The sequence below is a fragment of the Natrix helvetica genome, assembly GCF_964273705.1.
Source record: "Natrix helvetica genome assembly, chromosome: 1".
NCBI lineage: Eukaryota > Metazoa > Chordata > Lepidosauria > Squamata > Natricidae > Natrix > Natrix helvetica.
Genome location: NC_138548.1, coordinates 28,254,797 through 28,281,879, shown reverse-complemented (window position 1 = coordinate 28,281,879; position 27,083 = coordinate 28,254,797). Strand labels below are relative to the sequence as shown.

The following is a 27,083-nucleotide window of genomic DNA, read 5'->3' as shown; positions in this document are numbered from 1 at the left end:
ATGCAACTTAAAAGGTGAAACTAATATGAGATAGATTCATTACATGCAAAGCAAGATAGTTCAAGGCGTGATTTGTCATAATTGTGATGATTATGGCTCATGAAAACCCCAAATCCACAATCTCAGAAAATTAGAATATTACATGCAATCAATAAAACAAGGATTGTACATAGAACAATATCGGACCTCTGAAAAGTATAAGTATGCATATGTACTCAATACTTGGTTTGGGCCCCTTTTGCAGCAATTGCTGCCTCAATACGGCGTGGCATGGAAGCTATCAGCCTGTGGCACTGTTGAGGTGTTACGGAAGACCAGGATGCTTCAATAGCGGCCTTCATCTCTTCTGCATTGTTCTGTCTCATATCTCTCATCTTTCTCTTGGCAATGCCCCATAGATTCTCTATGGGGTTCAGGTCAGGCGAGTTTGCTGGCCAATCAAGCACAGTAATCCCACAGTCATTGAACCAGGTTTTGGTGCTTTTGGCAGTGTGGGCAGGTGCCAAGTCCTGCTGGAAAATGAAGTCAGCATCCCCATAAAGCTCGTCTGTGGAAGGAAGCATGAAATGCTTCAAAATCTCCTGGTAGATAGCTGTGTTGACCCTGGACTTAATGAAGCACAATGGACCAACACCAGCAGATGACATGGCTACCCAAATCAACACAGACTATGGAAACTTCACACTGGACTTCAAGCATCTTGCAGTGTGTGCCTCTCCATTCTTCCTCCATACTCTGGGTCCTTGGTTTCCAAATGAGATGCAAAAGTTGCTCTCATCAGAAAAAGATGACTTTGGACCACTGAGCAACAGACCAGGTCTGTTTTTCTTTAGCCCAGGTAAGACGCTTCTGACGTTTGTTGTTCAGGAGCAGCTTGACAAGAGGAATACAACATTTGAAGCCCATGTCCAGGATCCATCTCTGTGTGGTGGCTCTTGATGCACTGACTCCAGCCTCAGTCCAGTCCTTGTGAAAGTCCCAAACACTTTTGAATGGCCTTTTCCTGACAATCCTCTCCAGGCTGTGGTCATCCCTGCTGCTTGTGCACCTTTTTCTTCCACACTTTTCCCTTCCACATAACTTTCTATTAATGTGCTTTGATACAGCACTTTGGGAACATCCAATTTCTTTTGCAATTACCTTTTGAGGCTTTCCCTCCTTATGGAGGGTGTCAATGATGGTTTTCTGCACAACTGTCAGGTCAGCAGTCTTTCCCATGATTGTGATTCCTACTGAACCAGACTGAGAGACCATTTAAAGGCTCAGGAACCCTTTGCAGGTGTTATGGCTTAATTAGCTGATTAGAGTGGGACACTTTGAGCCTAGAATATTGCACCTTTTCACAATATTCTAATTTTCCGAGATTGTGGATTTGGGGTTTTCATGAGCTGTAAGCCATAATCATCCCAATTATGACAAATCACGACTTGAACTATCTTGCTTTGGAGTGGAACATCTGCCAGTTTGAACTGAAGTAATGGAATGCGAGGCAACTGGCAGTTGGAACAGAGTTCTTTTCAGGTGGGGAGGGGGAGTAGAACTCCTTAGCATCAGAGCATGTTAATTACTGTACAAGAAATACTGATGATCTGATGGTAATTTCGAAAAATCCTTTCTTAGCGAGCACCTAGAAACCAAGAGGAACATATGTGTCAAATTTCAAGTTTGTAGGCTTTACAGTTCTGGAGATTTCATGATGAGTGAGTGGTATTTGGCTTTTATACATATAGATTATGGTGTAGGAATCCCAGGAAGGCTTCTAAGGTTCTATTGCTTCAATTAGAAAGGCATCATGGTGGGCAAAAAGGCTTTTTGGTACACTTTTGGCAAGCACTGCATATTGATCAAAACAGTTTGATCTTTTCTGCTTTTCAGAGAAAAGTATAACAACCTTTACACTTACATAGGCAGATTCTTATCTCTTTTAATTAAGATTTGCATCCAAGCAGCATCAGTATGATTGCTGATCATGGGTACCCAATCCAGCACAGATCTGATTTTGAAGCTGTTCCAAGTTATATAAACAAAGATTGACAAGACTTTGATTCTAATTCAAAATATTGAAAATAATAGCAGAATAATGATGATAACTCCTTTCAGTTTCTGATGCCAATATAGAGGGAACTGGAGCTTTTCAGTCACATCATTCTATGTGGGTTCACATAACACATTACACTAAGGTAAAATAAGTGATTACATTATGTATCAGGATATAGGATCCCACTCATTGATTTACAGAGTTCTGAACTGCTGGATTAAACCGACATATAGTTGTTTGGTTTTACAGTTGAATAAACATATTCATTTTGATAATGCAGATTTAGAACATCCTATTTCAGCTCAATTGGAAGATAACATTTTTAAAAAGCAAAGTGTAAATTTGGGTTTTTCACTCTAACTACAGGATGTGGGTGGTGATTATACTTCTACAAACTAGGAAATGTGAATAGCTCTGTGCATATGACTTTATGTTAATCTCTAAATGCCTTGGGTAAAAATGGAACATGTGAGATACAATTGTTTTGATTAAGGATGTCCAATTGCCTTACATTTCTCATTTAGTGTTTCGCACATGCACATTCCCTCTAGTATTTGATCTCAAGCCCACTTTTTATTCAGCTTCATTCTCCTGTACAAAGTAAAGCATTAGACAAAGAGCTCCTTTGCATTTTGTCTTCCTGAAGAACACAAGTCCTTCACTCTGAAAACAAGCGAAAATGCTTGCACACAAAGCCTGTAAGAAAAAAGCTCCTTTTTGTCTCTACACTGGAGAAGACAAGGTTAAAGGGCCAGGGACTGCAAAAGAAGAGACTGGGCCCTCGGGCTCATGTCTGATTCAAAATACTGTCCACCTTTTCCATACAGCCGTTGATTAGCCTTCAATTGGATTTTTTTTTTAAACTAAAACAAGAAGTGGGATACTTTATGCAGAAATCCCATTCCTTTCTCTCAAGAAAATCCATGTTACCTGCATCTGCCCAACAAATCAGTTTTGAAAAATGATCAAAGGTCAATCCATTTGGCAGCCCAATGTCTTGGTTGACCAAAATCCGTCTGTTTTCTCCAGTCACTGTTGATGTCTCGATTTTGGGAGCTTCCCGATTCCAGTCTGTCCAATAAAGATTCCTAAAAGGCAACCAAGATTGGCCATGCTTAAAAAGCAGTTAAGCAAAGGGAGAAGAGGGAAAAAACATATGGAATCTGTCAACTACATGCCTCTTCCCAAGAGAACAATCTCATGCTTAGAGATAGATAATTCACAAAACTTGTCCTAGGCTACTATCTTGACTTACATGACACGTCGCTAGCCCGTATCCATAAGGAGAAGAACTTTTGCAGGAATAATTAGGAATTTCACATCAGTTGCTTTGGATTTGGTTTTAATTGTTTTTATTACTTAAAGCAACCTTCCCTAACCCAGTTCTTTCCAGAAGGGATAGACTGCAGATCATGTATCCGCACAAGTGAAAGGAGACTGCTTTAGCATGATTTTGTCACTTTTAAAGCAATATTGTTTATGTTTGCCAATGGCTCTAAATACAAGATGAGTGGGAGAATGGAATGGAATTGTTAAAAAATAAACTTTTAATGATGTTCCCACCATGCTATTTATATCATCTGAGAACTTAATGCATCGCATTAGCATAATAGACAATTCTCAGTTTCAATCTTTCATCTCAGCCCCCCCTTTTAGATGAAGCGGTAATCATACTTGTCTATTTTAAGAACCTATGCTCATTATGAAATCATCCCTAATCCTAAGGCAGAATATGATTTGTTTGATGTCTAGCACAATGAATAAACTGGCCACTATTCAATCCAGCAGATTTGGACAATTTTCAACTGGTCTTTGGAAATATTGCTAAGAGGGCAGTTGGCTTCCAGTTCTAGAGGGTCTTGGAAGAAACAGATTACTTGAATCCTTTTCAGTTGGAATTCAAGCAAAGGTACTGTACCAAGTCAGCACTGATCACACGTAAGGATGATCTTGGGTGCAACTAGGTCCACCCTGACCTTCCTTGATCTTGCTGTGGTTTTTGACACTATCAAACATCATATCCTTCTGGAGGAATCCACAATGCTCCTCACTTTCTTTCAGGGTTGGTTCTATTCAGTATAGGGCCGTGATGGCGAACTTATGGCATGCATGCCACAGGTGGCACGCAGAGCCATTTATTAGGGCACGAGAGGCATTGCCCTGTCAGCTCCAGTGTGCATGCGTGTGCTGGCCAGCTAACTTTGGCCTTCTTTTAAGGGCGTTTTTTGCCTTAGCATGAAAAATCGGCCCTATGGGCAAACCAGAAGTTCGGGAAGTGACTTCCGGTTTGTTCATAGAGCCGTTTTCTGCCCTCTGGAGCCTTCAGGGAAGCTCCTGAAGCCTCTGGAGGGACTGGGGGGGGATAGGCTGTTTTTGCCCTCCCCAGGCTCCTAGAAAGCCTCTGAAGCCTGGGGAGAGCGAAAAAAGCATGCCAAAAGCAGAAGGGGGAGCGGAGCGTTGGTCACACGCATATGCACGGGGGGGATCACACATGCATGCGTGCTGGGGTCATACACATAGAATTATGGGTGCACTCCCCGCGCTTTGGTACACGATCCAAAGAAGTTTAGCCATCACTGGTATAGGGGGAAGAATGGTTTAGTCCTAGGCTACTGTTTGCTGGGTGCTGCAGAACTCTATTCTCTCCCATTCCTCTTTTAACATCTACATCAGGGGTGTCAAACTGGCGGCCTGTGAGCCAGATGTGTCAAATGCAGGCCACACCCACCCAGCTCCAAGAAAGGGTAAAAACATTGCAAAGCGTCATGTGATGGCAACGTTTGACACCAGTGATCTACATGAAGCCTCTGGGTGAGATCATCCGTCAGCACAGGGTAAAGAAGTATCGTCACTACATGACTGTGATTCATAAGTTTTTTTTTTACTAGTTTCTGTCAAACATATCATTGCAATGAGTGGATTCACTTAACAATCTGTTGCATTTGCTTAATGACTGCCACCTTCACGTAACGGAGGCAAACAAATGTCAGAAAAATACTTCCAGTCTCTGTTCTGACCTAGGCTTCCTGATACCGTAAAAAGCACAAGCTTAGTCCCAAAAAACCCTCTTTTTATTTCAAAGGCTGTGAATTATGTTCATTCACAGACCGTAATGAGTCCCAAACAGTTGCAAAGAGTCCGACAGTAGGATGCCAAAGACCTTAGGGATAAGGCTGATAAGCATCCATCTTTATCTTCCTTGAAACGTTGCCAAAGACTTAATTGGCAATTAGCTTGGCAAGGCCACATGGAGCAAAGAGTCAAAAAGGAGCTTCAGAAGGTAAACTGATCAGCATGAACCAAGTTGCTTCCTGCAAAGGCTCATGTGCCTTTGCTCCTCCTTTATGTCCTATGGGAGGGGCCAATCACCTCCAAGCTTTACTCCTGAGTCGTCCCTTCTGTCTTAACTTTCTTGCTTTCTGGAAGCTCTGTGCATGCAAACACTGGGAATGTAGGGAGCCTATTCCTCTGCCTCACTGCTGTCTGACTCTGGAGGCTCCAGAGGCAGCACATAACTCCCAGATGACCCTGGCCACCTCTCTGCCTCCAATGCAGAGCCCTCGTCCGAGCCTTCCCCAGACTCCAGGACTGGCCCATGTTCCTCCCCAACCTCCTCACTGTCTGACTCAGCTGCCAGCTCTACAGGCTGCCGGCTGACCACAACAGTCTCATGGGTAGCTCAACTTACAACAGTAATGACATGGCCAGATTTCTGGTTCTAACGGCATCTGTAAGTCAAGGACTACCGGTAATGCCAACTACGTTCAGTTGATAAATGATAGATGTGCAGATAAATGTATATAAACTACTTTTTGTTTTGTTCTGTCTTTTCCTTCTTTGCCCAAAGCGGAGGCACCGTCAAGACAGGCTCAGCTACTTACCCATGGATGGGATCCACTGCAATGGCACGGGGATTGACAAGGTCACTGGCAAAAAGCACTCGCCGTTCTGTGCCATCCAGCTTGGCACTCTCCACTTTGTCCAAGCCACTGTCTGTCCAAAACATGGTTCTTCGGAGATGGTCAATGGCAAGACCTTCTGGGCTAATCAGCCCTAAAGGAGGGGAAACAAGCAAAGCATTTACCGGACTTTAAGAACACTAAATCATTGGGCTTGTTTAAATAAATCATTCAATAAATAAATAATTTTGGCACAAGCTGTTATACAATTTACTGTATAGAGTTTCTTGTTCAGTGTGGTGTTTAATGCTCCTCATTCTTCACAGATCTCTGACTGTGGCTGCCAGTATGTGAGTGTATTGGATCTGTGTTTTCTCAAACCTGTCCAATGTGTAACATCAATAAAAGCCTAAATCAGTGTTGCGTGCTATTTAGGATGCTGGATTAGGACCAGAAAGACGTACAAGTCCATCCTTAGTCATAGAAGCTCAAAACACCTGTCTCTATGCCTCCTTTTGGCTGTGTTCATACAGCATGCTTCATCTATTCAACCATGAAAAAACGAAGCGAGGTTAAAATTAACCTCAAGGTTAAATTGAGCAGGTTGTACATATGCAGTTGATGGGTCTTCATCCTGATTACCTGCAAGGTGTGAACACAGTGATTATCTGTGATTATCTTACAGAATTTACAGAATAACAGAGTTGGAAGGGACCTTGAAGGTCTTCTAGTCCAGGGGTGTCAGACTTGCGGCCCACGGGCCAGATGCATCACTTAGGGAAGTGACTCACATTGAGACGTCTGATAATTGGAAGAGCCCAAGACATTGTCAAAGGAGAAAGCAATCTCCATCAATTTCCTCCTCCAAGTTCCTAATTACTATTAAGTCCCCTGTCCTTTGGAAAAGAAATCAATCAGAAGCAGTTCTGGTCACCATTATCATATTATTTACAGCTCCGGGTTTGGTTGGGAAGGGAGTGTTTGTGGCAGGCCAGAGACCCAAAAGAAAAGATGGCTGCAGACTCTGATTTACTTTTGGATGCTATTTGGAACCCTGACAGTTTATTTGTACAAGACGGACAGGACTTAAGCAGAGCTCGCCCACGCTAAGTGGATTCGTTTAATAACCTCAGCATTTGCTTAACAGCTGTCACATAAAAAGATTGTAAAATCAGGTCGGTCACGTGATTATGACTCCAAGTGGTCCATTATGTTCATGAATTGAGGACTACTTGTAATGACAAGGAAGCTGTATGTGGGTCTTCCTACGGAAGTTTGGTTTGGTGACAGCAGCGCCTCACATAGAAGATCCATACAGAGAGTGGTAAGGACAGCCGAGAAGACTATAGGAAGCTCACTTCCTGTCATTCAGGATACTGCTTATAAGTGCTATGTGTTTAGAGCTCAAAGCATTGTTAAGGACCCCACACAGCCACTTTATGGTTTGTTTCTGTTTCTCTCCTCTGGGAGGAGGTTTTGAAGTATTTCTAGCAGGACTACCAGATTCTGTAGCAGCTATGCCGTCCGCCTGGTAAATTTGCAAGGTTCATTTTTCTTGCCAGGTTCATGTATACATCTGAACTAGACTGAGGTGTTTCTCTGTGTCATAGAATATATGTGGATCTATGCAGAATTTTGTATTTATTTGTTTGATTTGTCACGTCTAGGTAGTGTATATTGGAGGCGGTGACCTTTTGAGAGCTGTATGTAATGAAATTTCATTTTAATGTATGTCAATTAATGTACATTTGTCTGAAACGGTATAAGGTTTCCTGCCTAGGCAGGGGGCTGCACTAGAAGACCTCCAAGGTCCCTTCCAACTCTGCTCTTGTATTGTATTACATTTAAAGTGACAATAAAGTTATTCTAAGATAAAGTTCTACCAGAGGATCATCCCACGTGTCCCTACCTGTCAGCTGATACAGGAAACAACTTTACCTCAGCCTGAAACTTCTTGAATGGAAATTACAATATAAATAAATCTCATGAAAGTGTACATTTAATAACTGACTAGCGCTGTTTAAGCTGTCTCTAGAAATGATTAACTAGAGGCCAAAAGACAATGAGACAAAAAGGTAATTCATATCATAATGGAGAAGGGCGCTTTTCTGTTTATTGCCCTTATTAGTGTGTTTAATTTGGGCGTATGTAAACAAGAAAAAGCTACTCTACTATTATGAATACACGTGGCTAAACAAATATTTTTTGCTTTGCCTCAGAGCAGAAATCCTCTGAATACATGAGGGTGGCTTAAAACCAATTGCGCCAATAAGCTGTCTGTCTGGCTGCTTTATAATGCATTTTCTGTTCTGCTACCCCCAAAAAATCTTTTCACTGGGTATGCGAGGTTGGCTTTTTGCCACAGCACCTTTTCCCAGCTACTGCATGTGCTGAATCCTGGAGATGAATGCTTTCTTTGAGAAAATACACATACAGACATATGCAGGTTTTCTGTTGAAGCAGGATGGCAGAAATTAATGTGGTTTGGGCTGAGAAAATTCCTTCACAACCCCAACTATGGATTATATTAATCCAGGGAATCTCAAATTCCTACCTGAACTAATGACAGTCTCTGGATCTGCACTCTGTTCCAAACTTGCCCGGCTAATAGTCCGTGCTGCAACATCTGTCCAGTAGATCATTTTCTCCCTGCAGTCATAGTCAATGCCTACCATGATGGAACCCTATAATGAAAAACACAAAACATATACGAAATAATGACCAGTTCTACAATTATCCCAATGGCCTGCTCATGGAAAAAAGCGTTTTGCTCCTAATTACGCAATTATTATATTATCTGCTGTCTTCTTTTATGATTTTTGTAGATCTTAATGAGCAATGTAACTGAGGACTATATTGGACATAGCGGACTTCAGCTTTGTTTAAATTATAAATGCATCTGAAGTGTCATTTTGGGCACTTGGCAACCAGCTAAACTTTACAGTTGTTTGCAGTGTCCCATGGTCATGTGATCACCATTTGTGATTGTTATAAAAATGGTCATAAAGGCAAGTCTGATCACATGATGTCTCTATGTGCGACTATAACAATTTATGAACACAATTCCAGGCTTAATTATGGCTGTAAGTCAAGGTCTATTTGTAATTTGAATTTCTTTGTGGAACAGAGCCAGTAGCTCCAATGGGCCCTTCCAATTGTATGACGATGTTAAATGTCACACAGATGGGCTGCAATTTGGGCTGGGGGCATCTGGGTTTGGAATAAAAGTGATATAGGGTGTTTTCACTCCTATAGATCTATTTCAGGGGTCTCAAACGCAAAGTCCACCAGCTGGATTTGGCCCATGATGTGGTCAGATCCAGCCCGTAGGGCCGTCCTGGAAAACGTAAGAGGCCGGCCTGCATGGCTTCAGCCCAGTCTACCCAGTGCAAAGAGGAAACATGCCAAGAGTTTAGGGAATAGCATCAAGCTGGCCATGCCCACCCAGTCCGCCACGCCCACCTAGTCCACCATGACAGCCCTGATGCAATGGTGGGTTTCCATTATTTTTACTACTGGTTCGCTCGTGCGCACGCATGCTCTCTCTCTCGCGACGCTTCTGCGCACGCACAGACGCGTCCGGGCGGGTGGGCGGAACCTCCCACTGCCGCCACTACTGGTTCGCCCAATCTGGGCCGAACTGGGAGCAACCCACCTCTGCCGTGATACGGCCCTCAATAAAACTGAGTTTGACATCCGTGATCGCTTGATTGCTATTTCCCACTTCAAAACAGCAGGAAACCATGGCACCCATTTTTAGCACTTGAAGTTGGAAAGAGGTCACAAAAAAAGGAAGTTGAAGAACAAATTTTTCTTGGAGCCCCTGTTTCATTAATGGACATAATTCCATCAACCTCCTTGACTAAAACCCAGCCTCCTCCCAAGACTTGCTCCACCTTGCATAGAAATACATTACATGCAGTGAAAGAACCGTCTTCGCTGCCTCCTTCTTAAACCTTGTTCCATTCAGTGGCAAGGAACCGATTTGCTGGCCCTGAGCATAGAGCAAAAATGTCCCGGATCCAGGAAGAATTATCTCAGGACGCGGAGTCGGACGGATGGTTGGAGGAGGGACGCTAGGAAGGCCTGTAGACAAAAGTGAGACATCACTGGGTCACAAGAATGAAAGACCTGTTTCTCCACCCAAGGCCAGTCTGCCTGGCAATCTAGATCACAACATCTGCCTTACTGCACATCTCCTTCTGAAGGATGATTGCTGAAAATATGCTGCTTTTCTCCAGCATATGAAGCTCTCTAAGTTAGGAAGTTCATTTCAATGGCACTTCCCCTTGGAGCTATTAAAGAATGTGTTTTCCCAGTGCATTGCCTCCTGCTGATTACCTTTGTGGTACCCCTGATTTTATTTTTTGTTGAGTTTCTACATTTACTCATGAAACGTACAGGTTGTGCTCATTTAGCAACTGCCTTGTTCACTGTTACAACAGCGATCAAAAAATAACTTTACAATCAATCCTTGCATTTACAATATTTGCAGGTCTGTAAAGCAAAGGAAAGCTGAAGGCAATCAGAAGCAGAGTTGCAGTTTTACTTAAGGACCGCTTTGTTTACTGACTGAGTTGCCAGTCCCCATTGTGGCTGCTAAACAAGGACAACTCTATAGGCCAGGCAACTTTCTGCTAAGATAAAGGATTATGTCAGTACTATAGCTGCTTTTTAATAAGACTGTAGGAATTTTAAAACTTAAATTAAAAAGCTGCTTCAAACATTACTCTGGAATTCAAAAGAGGTGTAAACATTATTAAACTGTTACATAATAATAATAATAATAATAATAATAATAATAATAATAATAATAATAATAATAAATATTTATTTCTTAGCCGCACCCTCTCCCAAAGGACTCGGGGCGGCGTACAATAAAACATATGAAATACATATATAGACAAGACATACATATAACAAAGACGTATACCAAGACATGTACAAGGAGGAGGTCGGCTAATGAATAAAAACAATTAAAATCACAATGTTTAAAAACCCCTAAATAATTGAATACAATTAAAATTAAAATACCCAAATAAAAAACCCGTCAGGAGCGATATAGTTAGATCAAAGTTGAGCCAGGCCAGCTACTTGGAATAGGTGGGTCTTGAGCTTTATATGAAAGGAGCGGAGGTCAGAGGTATTCCTAATATCCGGAGGGAGGTCATTCCACAGGGCTGGGCCCGCCACAGAGAAGGCTCTACTCCTAGGCGCTGCCCCTCGACACTGTCTAGTGGACGGCACCTGGAGGAGGCCCTCTATGTGCGAGCGGATTGGTCGCAGGGATGTATGGGGCAGAATACAATCCCGCAAGTAACTAGGTCCTGAGCCATGGAGTGCTTTAAAGATTGTTATCAAAACCTTGAAACGCACCCGATAGACCACAGGAAGCCAGTGCAGCTCGCGCAGGAACGGTGTCACATGGGAGTACCTAGTACTCCCCATAATTACCCGCGCGGCTGCGTTCTGGACCAACTGTAGCCTCCGGGTGCATTTCAAGGGAAGCCCCATGTAGAGAGCGTTACAGTAGTCCAAGCGAGACGTCACCAGTGCATGAGTGACTGTGCGTAAAACGTCCCGGTCCAGTAGGGGGCGCAATTGGCGCACCAGGCGAACCTGGTGGAACACCCCCCTTGCCACGGCTGTCACATGGTCATCCATGGACAGCCGGGCATCCAGGAGGACGCCCAAATTGCACGCCCGCTCCACGGGGGCGTGTAGAATGCCCCTGATGGCCAATGATGGAATTAATTGGCTGAACCGGGGAGCCGGTACCCACAGCCACTCCGTCTTGGAGGGGTTGAGCTTGAGTCGGTTGTCATCCATCCAGATCCGTACGGCTTCCACACACTGGGACATCACTTCGACGGCCTCGTTGGGGTGGTTCGGGGTGGAAAAGTACAGCTGAGTATCATCAGCATACAGATGATATCCCACCCCGAAACCACGGATGATCTCACCCAGCGGCTTCATATATGTGTTGAACAGGAGTGGCGAGAGGACCGACCCCTGTGGTACCCCGCAAGTAAGGGGGCGTAGGGTCGACCTCTCCTCCCCTGCCAACACACGCTGCGTCCGGCCAGAAAGGTAGGAGCCGAACCACCGCAAAACGGTGCCCCGGACCCACAACCCCTCCAGCCGGCACAGCAGGATACCATGGTCGATGGTATCAAAAGCCGCCAAGAGGTCTAATAGGACCAGGATAGAGGAACAACCTCTATCTCTGGCCCTCCAGAGATCATCCACCAACGCGACCAAGGCCGTCTCCGTGCTGTGACCGGGGCGGAAGCCGGACTGGCACGGGTCTAGATAATCATTTTCCTCCAGATGTCGTGGAAACTGGTAAGCCACCACACTCTCTACAACCTTCGCCAAAAAGGGAAGGTTGGAGACAGGACGATAATTGGCCAGCTCCAAAGGGTCCAGGGAAGGCTTCTTGAGCAAGGGTCTCACCACCGCCTCTTTCAAGGCGGCCGGGAGAGACCCCTCACTCAACGAAACATTCACTAGGTCCAGGAGCCAGTCTCGTGTAACCTCCCAGGATGCCTGTACAAGCCAGGAGGGGCACGGGTCCAATAAACATGTGGTGGGTCGCAGTCGTCCACGCATTCTGTCCAAATCCTCGATGGCAACCAAGTCAAACTCCTCCCAGGTCGATTCCTCAAGACTTGCCACGGACGTCTCCATTGGACCACTGACAGGGACCCAATCCTTCCGGATTTGAGCGATTTTATCCTGCAGATATTTCCCAAATTCCTCTGCTCTGCCCTGTAGAGGGGCCTCCCGCGGCCTCTGAAACAAGAGGGAGCGGGACACCCGAAACAGGGCGGCAGGGCGGTTCTCTGCGGATGCAATGAGAGTGGCGCAATATTGGCGTTTGGCCACTCTCAATGCCACAAGGTACGTCCTTAAATGGGCTCGTGCCTGTGTTCGATCAAATTCGGAACGGGAGGATCTCCAACGACTCTCTAGACGTCTCTTGCGGCATTTCATCACCCTCAGCTCCTCGGTAAACCAAGGGGCCAGGGTGGATCGTTGCCGCCGGAGAGGCCGCAAAGGCGCCACCTGGTTCAAGACTCCGGTAGTCGCATTATTCCACGCGACCACCAGGTCCTCTACCCGGGGGTGGGTCCAGGTTACAGGAGGTGGCCCAAGCTCCGTCTGGAACCTATCTGGTTCCATCAGGCGCCTGGGGCGGAACCATCTAGTGCTTTCCGGTTCCGCCTCCCCGCAGCGGGAGGTAGCACCAGGGAAGTCAAGACGAAGGAGTGAGTGATCTGACCATGACAGGGGAGTGATGGTCAAGTCCCCTCCTCCCAGATCATTCAACCACTGGCCAGAGACAAAAACAAGGTCCAGGGTGTGTCCTCCCTCTTGTGTCGGGCCCTGAATCAATTGAGTCAGGTCCATGGCTGTCATGGAAGCCATGAACTCCCGAACCCCCTCTGATGCTTCTCCCATTGATGGCAGGTTAAAATCCCCCATCACTAAAAGTTTGGGGGTCTCAACCGCCACCGATGCGATCAGCTCGAGGAGTTCAGGCAGGGCCGCTGATGTATAGCGAGGAGCCAGGTATACTATCAGCAGGCCCTACTGTCTCCCAGGGCCCCATTTCACAACAAGGGATTCACATCCGGACGTCTGTGGCACAGTAGACTCCCTCGGCTCTAAGTCCTCCCGAATAATTGCTGCCACCCCACCGCCCCTTCCCTGGGCCTGGGGCTGGTGAAATGCTCGGTAGCCTGGTGGGCACATTTCCACGAGGGGAAGACCTCCCTCGTGGCCCAACCAGGTCTCCGTTATTCCCGCGAGGTCCGGCTCCCCCTCTAAAATTAGATCGTGAATGAGGGGGGCCTTGTTAACAACGGACCTCGCATTGCATAACAACAGCCTCAGGCCCTGGGTCTGTAACTCTTGACCACCTAGAACGCGGGGGTTGGTACAAGCGACCGGGTGTAACCAGCATCCACGGTCTCCCAACCGACTATAAGTTCTTAATCTGTCCTCGTATCTGCCCCTCCCTGCGACCGTTGGAATTAAAGAGCCCTGTATAGGAACGATATCCTCCCCCTCCTCCTCCCTTCCGCTCCTTCTGCTCGCGACCACACCTGGAGACCCGGCTCTCTCATTGCTCCTGACCTGACCCACCCGCCCCACAACCCCTACCCCTACAAATTTTTAAAAAACAACTAACTAAAAAACCCCTAAATCTCCGCTTCCTCCACCTGAACTACACTAAATCTTTAACCAAAACCCATTAATTTTTCTTTTTTTAAAATTCCCTTAATTAATTAAAAGGGAGCACCAGTTTGGAATTGGATTTTACACACACACATATATGCATTTCTAAGTGTAGCACAGGCCTACTGGTGCTTCTAAATCTACTCATCTCAAAATATATTTGCTGACTCCCCTCACAAGGAATAGAAGATGTGTTTTCCAATATGTAAAGATAAAATACACTTTTCATTTCAGAACAATTGTTCTTGTCTTAATGCAGATTTAAATACCAAATAATTCAATTAACAAACAACCTGAGAGGATTAATTAACATATATTTGAATCAGCTTTTGATCCATCCCCGGTAATGTCACAATGTTATCCAACTAATCCCTGATGCCCCTAAGCTCAATTCCCAGCTCCTCATTGCCCCATGAAGCTTTGTGACTCATTGCCATCCTCTTACATGCAGGGGGTACCCCAGGCTCTGATCGGGTGCCTTGAATTTCCCGGCCATGTTCATCCACACACCAGCAGTAGCCGCTATTTCCATGACACTGTAATGGGTTAAAGTTGCCCAGAGGGTCGCATTGGGGCACATACTGGTCACCCTGTGGTCTGCCTCCATAATGTTCCAGCAGGCTCTGTCTCCAGCGTTCACACATCGTTTGTGGCCTCTGAGTTGGCTCTAAAGATAGAAAGAATTATAGGACTGAAGCTGATACCATCATATGAGCTATGTGAAGCCTGAACTCTAAAAAGCTACTTATTTATATATTTCCTCCCCCCAACTCACTCATGGCGGCTCTTAGCGGCTTTCAGAAATAAAACCACGAACGTAAAACCCACTAAATCCTCAATTACCTGGCAGGAACAATCTAACAAACTACTTAATGTATTCCCAGACCTACTGACAAAACCATATCTTCAAAAGTGTATAAAGGTTGGGGCCAATCTTATCTCTGGATAGATAAGGAGATAAGGGAGCCATTACAGAGAAGGCCCTTTTTCATCATACCATTAGATAGGCCTCCTTAACATACCAGGCCTCCCCATTCTGGTAGGTCGTGTAGATGTAACTGGGATAAGAAAGTCCTTAAAATAGCCTGGCCCGAAATCATGTGGGGCTAAACCTGGAAGCAAAATGGCAATCAATGCAGCTCCAGCAAGAGAGGTGACAAGTATGCAAATCTAGATTTGCACAAAACCACACAGGCCACTGCATTTTGAACCACTTGTAGCTCCTGGATATCTTCCAAGGGCAGCACCATATAGAGCACATTGCAATAGTCAAGAGATGAGGGGACTAGGTTGTTGGTGACCATCAACAGGTCCAGGAAAGAGCATAATTAATGCACAACTTGCAGTTGCGCAGAGGCTCTCCTGACCACAAATGCCACCTGTTTCTTGAACCCCCAGATTCCACACCAGGTCTGTCTGAGGCAATGCAATCCTATCCAAAACCAAAGATGGCAATTGCCCATTGACCAAAGAATCCCAAACCCTGAGTCATTTTGTCTTGTCAGGTGTAGTTTCAGCCTTTTGCCCCCTATTGAACTATTAACAACTTCTAGGCACCGTGAGAGGGAGGTGAGCATAGCTTAATTCGCCATGGGCTGAGACATATGGACATACAAAAGGTATGTCTGAAATCAATGTTTCCCACAGCCATAAGAAGCCTCATTCCCGAATGGAGTCATTCAAAGAAAGGGTCAGCAATAGTCTCTGACACGCTTTCAGGGCACTTCACAACAACACAATAAAGGGAGCCAACGGCCAATTCTTGGAGGATCGTGCCAAATGCTTAAAAGTTCAGATATTTTTCAACCTGAATTTTGAAAGTTAATCTGAAGAATTCTTATTTCTTCTCACAGTGCAAAAGCACTGAATGGCAATCTTTACCAAGTTGTTATTTTCCAGATGTGCTAAACCACAGCAGTCGTCCAGGACAACTGGAGGGTATAAAAGTGGGGAAGACCAAATTAACATACAGCTCTCCCCCATATTTGTCAGATACTCGAGGACAAAGTTAATGTTAATAGCTGAGTTTCATTGTATTTATTTCATTTACAGAAAAATGTGTTCCTCATCATTCCAATGTTTGGATTATATCATCAGTTCCAATGGAAATATATAATAAAAGTAGGCAGATGCAAAGGATGTTTAAGTTCCTCAAATATGCGGTCCACAAAGAAAGAGTTGGCCCACAAAAAACAAGGAATTCGGAATTGCGGTTCTGAATTGCAACTGAGTTCAAAGAAGCCACTGATCTCATCCAGATCAGCCCACAAAAGAGAGGAAGCTCCCCCCCACAGATTTTGTTCTCTCCACCTTCCAACCTCATAATTTGACTTACAGTGAAATGAAAGCCAAGAAAAGCTAGCCATATCTTTAAGCTATGCATTTAAAGACAGTGTAAATCAAAGTTAAATTAAGCTCTGTTCATTCTGCTGCATCCTACATTATTTGCTGGCAAATCAATAAATGTCAACACCATCTGCCTTTTCATCTGGGAAAGGAGCTGGGTTGCTTTATAGGATTTGATCTGGCTAGAACAAGGCTTTCCTAAATAGCAAAAGGAGAACTGAGCGAAGGACAATGCCGTAGTCCCAAGTTCTTATTTTCCTGTTGGAGGAATAAAAATTAGTAATGGAAATTGAAGGGCTCTATGCACATGCTTTTCAGCCCCCTCCAGGTTCAAGATATATGAAGCTCCTTTAGAGCAATATTTCTCAACCTTGCTGACATGTTGGTCTGGGAATTATGGAAATAGATGCCCACTCATCTTAAAGGTGCCACAGTGGAAAGACGCACAGTGGAGAGACTTAGATTGTGCCAGATTAACTATATCGTAGCAATAACACTTAGACTTATATACAGCGTCATAGTGCTTTACAGCCCTCTCAGTATTTACAGAGTCAGGATATTGCCTCCAACATCTGGGTCCTCATTTTACTGACTTGGAAGGATGGAAGGCTGAGTCAACCTTTGAACCAGTCAGGATTGGACTCCTGGCATTGGGCAGGGTTAGCTTGCAGTACTACATTCTAACGACTGTGCCACCACAGCTCCTATGGTACGTTTTGGCAAAAACACAACAAATCCACACTGCATAAGGCAGCCTCCCCCAAAATCTTACTTTTTGCTTATAGAAAATAAAACAACTTAAATTTTAAGAGCTATAATTGGTGTAAAAATAAGTGAAGCTAACAACAGAGCCAAAACAAGATAAAATATCTGTTGATTGGAGAAGGGATAAATGTTCTGTGTAAATTCTTACCCCTTATCAAAGCCAGGGCAATAAAAAAAATATTAAAAACTGCAAAATAAGCTATGCAAGTTAAAAAAAGGGAGTACCTTTCATATACATAGTGAAAGTGGGGAAGGGGAACAGATGGACAGTTCAATGAATTATAACTGGGGATAATATGGAAGGGCAAAACTCAACTGTTAGCTTTTTTCTTACCAGAAAGCCAAGTCTTCCCAGAGCTAAGTCTGTTGTCAGACTTAGCTTTAGGTCTCAAACTACTAATCAAGAGCTTTCAAAGGATGATGGCAACTCATCTTTTGCTATTAATCCATGAAAAACACATTGAGAAAAGGTGAGCAATCTCTCAGTTCTCAGTTCAGGTGGAGAACAAAGATGTTTCCCTCTCTGACTTTAGGGAAGACAAGTCATAGATTCTCTTTTGCAATTCACTGCACCAAAGATTCGTTTAAATCTGGGGTATCCAACCTGGACAACTTTAAAATTTGTACTCCCAGAATTCCTCAGCTAGCATGGTCTAAATCAGGAGTCTCCACCCTTGGCAACTTTAAGACTTGTGGACTTCAACTCCCAGAATTCCTCAGCCAGCTGGCTTAGGAACTTTGGGAGTTGAAGTCCACAAGTCTTAAAGTTGCCAAGGGTGGAGACTCCTGGTCTAAATCATGTAGAAATGCCAAACGGTGCAGAGAAATAATGAACTAAGTCCTCTGTTTTAACCGTATTTTAACGTTATGTGTTTTAAGTGCTTCTGTTGTTTTATTTTTTTGAAAGGGTTGTTAGCAATTTAAGGCTATACACATTTTTAAGAAAACAAACCTGGAATCCTGCAACGTGGTGGGGCATCACCTGGAGGGATTCTGCTCCCAGGAATCTCCTGGCCATCAGTATCAACGCACCAACACTGCCCAGTGCTGCTGTGGCACTGCAGTGGCCGATAGTTTCCCTTTTCATCGCATTCAGGCACATGAGGCCCTCCCGGAATGGGAGAACCTCTCTGGCTGGAATATAGTCGCTCGTGTTGACAACGAGTCAATCCCGTCACACTTTCTGTGGGTCAGAAGGAAATGAGGTTGTAACACTGGGGTCTTGGCAGCAAGAGTGAGCTTTCAAAAGCATCTCCCCTGGTGGACAGCCCCACGGCAAGAAACGCAGCCAGGAAGAATGGCCAGCAAATTTAACAACTCAGTTTGCAGAATTTCTGCAGAATTTCAATTATTACCAGTACTACGGTATATAACAGTGATGGCGAACCTTTTCGGCACTGAGTGCCAAAAAGGGAGCACTTCGAGCTTGTCTGGGCCGCGACCAGGAAGAAGAGTTGCCCAGGGGACATGCGCGCACCAGAAAATGAACTTCCAGTTTCCAGCACACACATGCAGGCTGGCCAGCAAGTCTTCTGGTTACTGCCGCGCATGTGCATGCACCGATTAGATGGTTGGCATGCATGCTCATGCCAGAAAATAAAAGACCAGTTTTTATGGTTTCTGGCACTGCCGCATGCATAAAGGCCAGCTGATCATCGCATGTCATACACGGCAGTAACTGGAAGACTTGCTGGCCTGCACGCATGCATGTGCTGGAAACTGGAATTTCATTTTCCGGGCATGCGCATGTCCCCTGGGTGCTCCTCTTCCTGGTCCCAGAAGAGGAACAGGCAACACCACACGTGCCAGGAGACATGGCTCCGTGTGCCATTTCGGGCACGCAAATCATAGGTTCGCCATCACGGGTATATAATATAGAACAAGAAGCAATGGGTGGCAACTAATCAAGGAGAGAAGCAACTTAGAACTGAGGATAAATTTCCTGACAGAACAATTAATCAGTGGAACAGCTTGCGTCCAGAAGTTGTGAATGCCCCAACACTGGAAGTCTTTAAGAAGATGTTGGATAGCCATTTGTCTGAAACGGTATAAGGTTTCCTGCCTAGGCAGGGGGTTGGACTAGAAGGCCTCCAAGGTCCCTTCCAGCTCTGCTATTGTATTGTATTGTATTAAGTATCAATACTGATATTTTTGGCTGCTGGAATTCTTGGGCCACTGATGTTCCCTCATCTTATGGTAAGCAGCTGTGAAACCCAGTGGGAGACAAGAGCATATACATGTGATAGGAGGAGGAAGATGCAGATGATTAGCACAACTTGGAAATCCACCCCCGGCTAAGGAAACCTATACAGGTAGACTTACAAAAATCCATTTAGTGACCATTCAATATTACAAAGGCAGTGGAAAAAGTGACCTATGGCCATTTTCATACCTATGACCATTGCAACATCCCCGTGGTAGATCCAAATTAGGATGGTTGGCAACTGACTCATATTTATGATGGATTCCAGTGTCCAGGGATCATGTGATCACCTTTTGTAACCTTGAGATTAGCAAAGTCAATGGAGAAGCCAGATTCACTTAATAACTGTCTTATTAACTTAACAACTGCAGTGATTCAATACAATACAATACAATAGTAGAGTTGGAAGGGACCTTGGAGGTCTTCTAGTCCAACCCCCTGCCTAGGCAGGAAACCCTATACCGTTTCAGACAGATGGCTATCCAACATCTTCTTAAAGACTTCCAGTGTTGGGGCATTCACAACTCCTGGAGGCAAGCTGTTCCACTGATTAATTGTTCTAACTGTCAGGAAATTTCTCCTCAGTTCTAAGTTGCTTCTCTCCTTGATTAGTTTCCAGCCATCGCTTCTTGTTCTACCCTCAGGTGCCTTGGAGAATAGTTTGACTCCCTCTTCTTTGTGGCAACCTCTGAGATATTGGAACACTGCTATCATGTCTCCCCTAGTCCTTCTTTCTCTTAAGCTAAACATACCCAGTTCCTGCAACCGTTCTTCATATGTTTTAGCCTCCAGTCCCCTAATCATCTTTGTTGCTCTTCTCTGCACTCTTTCTAGAGTCTCCACATCTTTTTTTACATCTTTTTTACATCGTGGAGACCATTCACTTAACAACCGTGGCAAAAATGGTTGTAAAAGGGGGCAAAACAAAATAAACAAACCATCAAATTCAGGCACTTAACAAATGTTTCACTTAGCAATAGAAATTTTGGGCTCAATTGTGGTCGTAAGTCAACAACCTGTACTTTGATAACGGTACTTGGGGAGCTGAAGACCTTGCACTGGAAGATGGGGATGGATGGGCACTTAGATGGTTTTGTAACTATCCCACCTTTGGACCCGTACCTGGAGTGCACTGGAAACCGTCCCCCACATAGCCAGCCCGACAACTGCAGGAGAAGGAGCCCGGTGAATTGTGGCAAATGGCAGCTTGGTGGCATTTTCCTTCCTGGCATTCATCCACGTCTGTCAAAGAGGTAGGAAACATCAGGATTGGATTCAGTTTGGATTCAATCTGAACCTGAAGCATACACCAGAATGTCTCAAGATTTTCTGGGAATTTTGTCCAAGTTGTATATGTTTGCTTTTTTCCAAAGGCTGAACCCCCCACCCCCCACCCCCCCAAAAAGAAGCAGGGATTTCATGGTTCTTCCACACTCACAAATAAGGTAGCCCAAATCTTTGTGTTGAATGTGGATATTGAGATGAATGTGCTAAGCAAACGCACACTCATTTGAAATTTTCTACAATTTAGAATTAGAGCCAATTTTATTTAGTAGTTAAGGCATCCAGGCAACAAGCTACTAGATTGTGAGTTCTAGTCCCATGTTAAGCATGAAAACTGACAGAGTGACTTTGGGCCAATCACCAGGAGACTGTGAGTTCTAGAACCCATTTTAGACATGAAAGCCGGTGGGATAATTTTGGCCCAGTTCACTCTCTCTCAGCCCATCTCACCTCATAGGATGGTTGTTGAAGGAAGATAGGAGGAGAAAGGAGTATTGTACGTGTTTGCTGCCTTGAATTATCTATAAAAATAATAAAGGCAGGAAATATACAAACAAATTCAGGATTTTCCAATCCATCTCTCTGGTTTGGATACAGAGAGGTTTTTTACCTCTGATCTAACATCAACATTTTTTTTAATAGACTGATGTTTGGGGGAGATTGGGGGAGAACTATATTTTCAGACTTGCAATATTCTGTCATAGCTTTGCAAAAAACAGGAATTGGTTCATGTGGATTCAGATTCCTATCCAATCTGAAAGGGTAATTCTTCCCCCGCCCCATCTCCTTTACCAGGGGTCTGCAACCTGTGGCTCTGGAGCCACATGTGGCTGTTTCATCTCTCTGCTGCGGCTCCCTGTCACTCAAAATATGTGTCACAAATGCCAATGTATGATATCCGCCTGCACGCAATTTATTGAGGTTTTCGACCCATCCTTTTTTGGGGAGTTCCAAATATCTTTGTTGCATGCAGAAATAAAAAATTGTTTTCTCTGTAGCAGTTCATTGATTTCATAAATGCAACACAATATAGCTTTTTATACATAGCATAAAGGTAAAAAAAAGAATATATGCAGTGCTATCTTCATTTTAGATGTCAAAAGGGTTTTGTGGCTCCCAGGATCTTTTTTTCTGTGGGAGACAGGTCCAAATGGCTCTTTGAGTGTTTCAGGTTGCCGACCCCTGTCCTTTACAGTCTGAGAAACTAGGGAGGGCCCTGTCTAGGGAGGATCTTTTCTGAGCCTGTTGCCCCTTTCACTATCCAGCTGCTGGCTGTCTCTTATTTGGCTATTCCCTTGGTAGCATCTCTTCATCCCCAAGATCTTTCCCACATGCCATTACAACTATCTATCAATTACCTGTGCAGTTGTGTCCATTGCCAGCATAACCAGTTAGGCACAGGCAGCTGAATGAAATGCCTCCATGATAGACGCATCGTGCCCGGTCAGCTGAATCACAGTTGTGAGTCCCTTTTTCACAAGGATTGGGTGGTGGACCAATAGCTGAAAAGGTTAAAATTGGGAGAGGAGAAGGAGAAGTCAATTCTGCACTGCAGTTCATTTTCCTTTCAAGGGAAGTGATGGGAAGCCCTTGAGGATGTCCAGCAGAGGTAAGACAATCATCTGCATTCCTGCACTGAGCAAGCAATCAGGTTGAGTGGCCTCAATGACTCTTTGAACGTTTATGTTTCTAGGCTACAGATGGGTCATCTAAATCACCATGGACCCAACTTTTTCATGATCAGGAGCTGCTCTTAGCCTGTTCTGCAGGGGAAAGTTTGCAATGGGAAAAACAGTGATGTCACATAGGCAGGATTTGCTGCACACAACACTAAGATTGAGCGCGAAAGCTTGCACTCACTGGGCATAAAATCTTCTTTTTCCCCATAGAAAGCATCGGAAATGGTACTGTAGAGAAATGTATGAGAAAAGAGGGGGAGGAGATGTAAACTTCTCCTACAGTACTATGTCTCACCTGACACTAGAGCTAAAATTTCCATGATTTATAAAGAATAAACAGTAGGATTTCCCAAGACAAAATTCATCCGCAGAATTTTCCAGTAACGTAAAGGTTTCGTTTATGACATATGAGAGTGGATTCATTCTGGAGTAACACAAAAGCACTGAAAACAGACCCTCCTTGCCAAATATAGCATTTGTTTTATTTAATGTATTTCACAGTTCGGCTGTTTTAATCCTTATGGTCTAAATTTATGGGAACAATACCAAGTAAAACTTTAAGCCTTAAAGCAGCAGGCTGGACTTTCCAAACAGATTCTCAGGTTTCTTCTCTTTCCCATCTACCTCCATTCTCCCAATTTCCAACCTCCCTGCCTTTTCTTGACAGCTTCTTAGTTGTCAGTGGAAAGTTAATTAAAAACAGGCTGGGAAATAAACATGCATTTCCCATTCAAATCGGAGAAATCCATGACGAAAGAAAGGCCAAACATTGTGTTATTGGTTACACCTGCTAAAGTAATTCATGCATCCTTTTATATACATATACATACACATATACATATCTGTCATATGTCATCTCTGTCATATGACATACAGCAAAGAATTCACATTATCAAGATTGTGCAAACATAGAGATCCAGCAGAATTTCTGCTTCCTGAGATTCTCATTTCTGAACAAGAAAATAAAAAGAGAATGTATTTATTATTTAAAAGATCTACAACTACAAAGCACATTAACAATCTGCCCAAATTAGCAAACAATACAATGCAAATTAAAAATCAAGTATGAGAAACCGAAGACCCTACAACAATGATGGCTAACCTTTCTGCCATCGCATGCCAAAAGCAGGGGAAGTGCAGGGGGGGTCGTGCGTGGGCATGCCCACACCCATAATTCTATGCACGTGACACAACCCCTGCGCATATGCACACATGACCCACCCATGAGTGCCCAACCCCCCGCCCTTCCCCCACTTTTGGCACGTGATGGACCTATTTTTCGTCCTCCTATAAAGCCTCTGGAGCCTGGGGAGGGTGAAAATGGCTCCCCCCTGAAGGCCCTCCGGAGGGCGAAAAACGGCCTTACAAGCAACCCAGAAGTCTGTTCCCAAACTTCCGGGTTGCCCATAGGGCCATTTTTCACCCTCCAGAGGCTTCAGGGTGCTTTGCTGAAGCCTCCGGAGGGAGAAAAACAGCCCAATAAGCAAACTGGAGGTCCGTTCCTGAACTTCCGGTTTGCACGTTGGGTTGTTTTTCTCCCTTGCGTGCCCTAACAAATGGCTATGCATGCCACCTTTCGCCATCACGGCCCTACAACAAAACTAACATTTTCTGATGAACTTCTCTCATCAGAACTTTTCAGTTTCAACTCCAGCCAGAAACCAAATGGCAAACTGTGGGAAAGGTTGGCCTCATGATACAGAGAAGACCATAATGAGATGGACATTTAGTGTATTTGATACCAGGTTGTTGACGTCAAGTGAGTGTAATTCTCTATATCACACGTGCCTTTTGGTTGATGAACACATTCCACAACAAGTGGCTTGAAGACTCCTATGGATGTCTCTGGATTAGGGAGACATTGAGTCTTGTACCAAATGCAATGAATATGCTTGGGATAAAACTGGGTCTAATATCTATGGTGTACTGGCCTCAACATGCCTAATAGGGCTGGAAATTCTGTGTACAGCATACATATGATTGAGACTGGTTAACACGTCTGAATTTTACAACAAAGTGTTATATAACAGTCTTGCCTGCCTAAAGCCTTGATCAATAGTAATAGATATCCATAGTCTGTCGATGTGTTGTGAGATTAAAGAGATATGCTGGAGAGACATGAACAAGAGAGAGACATGGAAAGATAGAGACAAAGTCAAACACAGTTTCTACTGTGAAACTGAATATCCTGGATCAAGATAAATTCAAAACCACTATGAAATTCTTGGAAGCTTGGCATTGAGACAAAGCCATCAATAGATACATAGAGATAAACCACATTTACACACCATTCAAGAGAGGCAATAAAAAAATTAAGAAAGAAACAAAAAAGCAATACACATCCTTTCCATCAGTCAATAATTCAGATAAGCAGGGATTAACCCAACACTAACAATCAAGCAGAAAACAATACCCTAATTCAGGAATTACCAACCTAATTCAGAAAAAAAAAACATGCTTCTACCAACACCTTCAGGGCAAGCTACTTTATAAACGGGGAAAACCCCACACTCACCAGTAACTAATGATGTTACCTAGTTTGGCAATGAAACATCTGTAAGCAAACAACCAAATTCAGAGAGCACCAATAACTCCAAAAGAAAAATGAGTATGTTGTATGTTTCTGAGTAAGAGAAAGAGGGAGAACGTAATAGATCTCAATGAAGAGGATCTGATCCTAAGAGATAATTCTATTAGTTGAGAATACTGATAATCATTAGACTTTGTGCAATATGCTATTTTATCTCATGGCCTCTCCTTTTTTGCTCTCCTCTCCTCAAATGAGCCCCAAATGTAATTTTTGGGCAATTTTGCCAGGTCTTATATCCCCTCTGTTCAGATCAAGCCCCCCTCAAAATAAAGCAATCCCATACCTATGCAGGAAGCCCGGTCAGGTGCCAACTGGTATCCTCTGGGACATTCACATCGATAGGTGCCCGGTGTATTAATGCACAGAGCACCTTGGCTGCATCTGCTGATGCCCTCAGTACATTCGTTGACATCTGAGAAGGGGAAACAAGATTAATGGGGCAAATCAACCTCCAGGCCTAAAGCAGGAAAGCTTCCATTAATATTTCCAGATGCTACAGCACATTTTATATTACAATCATTGATTCCCTGGCTTCTCATCTAGCTCATTCCAGTCAGGACATTCAACCATGCTTCAGCTATGAAAACACAATTGGGGCCAAATGATTCCAGATGTTTGCAAGTGGGAAGTCCCAAAGCTTAATAATCTCTGAAATGTGTTGAAAACGCCAGTTCATCTCTAACCGATACCAGCAGATGGGTAGAAATGAACTTCCCTTTAATTTAGCACAGATCTGGAAACAAACATGGACCTCTGGTAAGTTTAGCCACTGCAGTTTGAAGTAAGTTTATCCTATCTCATAAAATCGAAGAACCATAGGGCTGGAGGAGGCCTTGGAGATCTTCTAGTCTAAGGGTGTCTAACCCCTGGGCCATAACTACAGTACAATACAATAGTAGAGTTGGAAGGGACCTTGGAGGTCTTCTAGTCCAACCCCCTGCCTAGGCAGGAAACTCATTTGGAACCGAACTGTGCAAGCAGTGTGTATGCAGCTTCCCCTTGCGTGAGTGGCGAGCACTTGTGTGTGAAGCTCTGCTTATGCAAGCGACAAATGCACATAACCACTGCTTGTGCAAATGGAGCTGCACAAGCTCTCACACACATCTTCCACTTACACAAAACCATTCCCTCTCCCTCCCGTTGGGCTGCCAACCTGGAAAATTTGGGGACCGTTATTCTAGTCCAACTCCTTGCCCAAGGCAGAAACCCTTATGTCATCCCAGACAGGAGAAATTGTATCATCCTGAACAGATAGTTGTCCAATATTTCTTTGAAAACCTCCAGTGATGATGGACCACTCCATTCCTAAGCAAGACATCATGCGACTGTATCTTGTGATTTTACTGCCAGCTTCTCTATCGACTCCGTTGTGAAGCATACAAACAGCAGTCATCTGATTATGGAATGCTGCAACATTTGTAAGTGTGAGAACCAGTCATACAGTTACTTTTTCAGCACTGTGATTGACTTGAATGATTATCAAATATGGCAGTCATTAAGCGAGGACTACCTGCATTTGGGAAGAGAGCTAATAGTAAGCCACTGCATGGTAGGTCCAAGTTCAGATCTCTGTATCTCTAGTAGGGGAAGAAATGGCCCAATCCAAATTCATAGAGATCCACGCGCAATTCAATCAGAAAAAGCAATTTGTGCTTCTCAGACTTTTTTTAATTAAGTGTTTTATTTTTAAATATATATATATATAAGAATTAAATACATGATCAGTGTGGCATCTGGGTATCACTAATTTTGGTACCAAATAATAGTGATGAGATTAACAATTTTGATAGCTTAATTAAATCAATCACACTCACAACATTATAATAACATTGTACATAATACAATCATCTTTCAACTTCTAGTCCCAGGATGGCGAACCTATGGCACGCATGCTAGTAGGGTCGGTTTTTGTCTTCCGGAGCCTTCAGGGAAGTCTCCTGAAGGTCCCTAAAGGCTCTGGAGGACTAAAACGGTCCTACAATCAAACCGGAAGTGCGTTCCAGCACTTCCTGTTTGCATGTAGGGCCAGTTTTTT

General features: G+C 44.0%; 1 protein-coding gene across 1 annotated transcript in view; it reads right to left on the bottom strand.

The window, feature by feature from the left end:
* NID2 (nidogen 2) overlaps positions 1–27,083 on the bottom strand; it is an 83,350-nt gene that overhangs the window by 3,308 nt on the left and 52,959 nt on the right. Inside the window, exons 10-18 of the mRNA XM_081938657.1 lie at positions 25,332–25,460; positions 22,138–22,281; positions 20,618–20,737; positions 18,245–18,475; positions 14,627–14,848; positions 9,854–10,023; positions 8,492–8,621; positions 5,920–6,091; positions 2,969–3,126 (exon numbers count right to left, since the gene is read on the bottom strand). Of these exons, the coding sequence (XP_081794783.1) occupies positions 2,969–3,126; positions 5,920–6,091; positions 8,492–8,621; positions 9,854–10,023; positions 14,627–14,848; positions 18,245–18,475; positions 20,618–20,737; positions 22,138–22,281; positions 25,332–25,460 (1,476 nt within the window). The remainder of the gene's footprint in view (positions 1–2,968; positions 3,127–5,919; positions 6,092–8,491; positions 8,622–9,853; positions 10,024–14,626; positions 14,849–18,244; positions 18,476–20,617; positions 20,738–22,137; positions 22,282–25,331; positions 25,461–27,083) is intronic.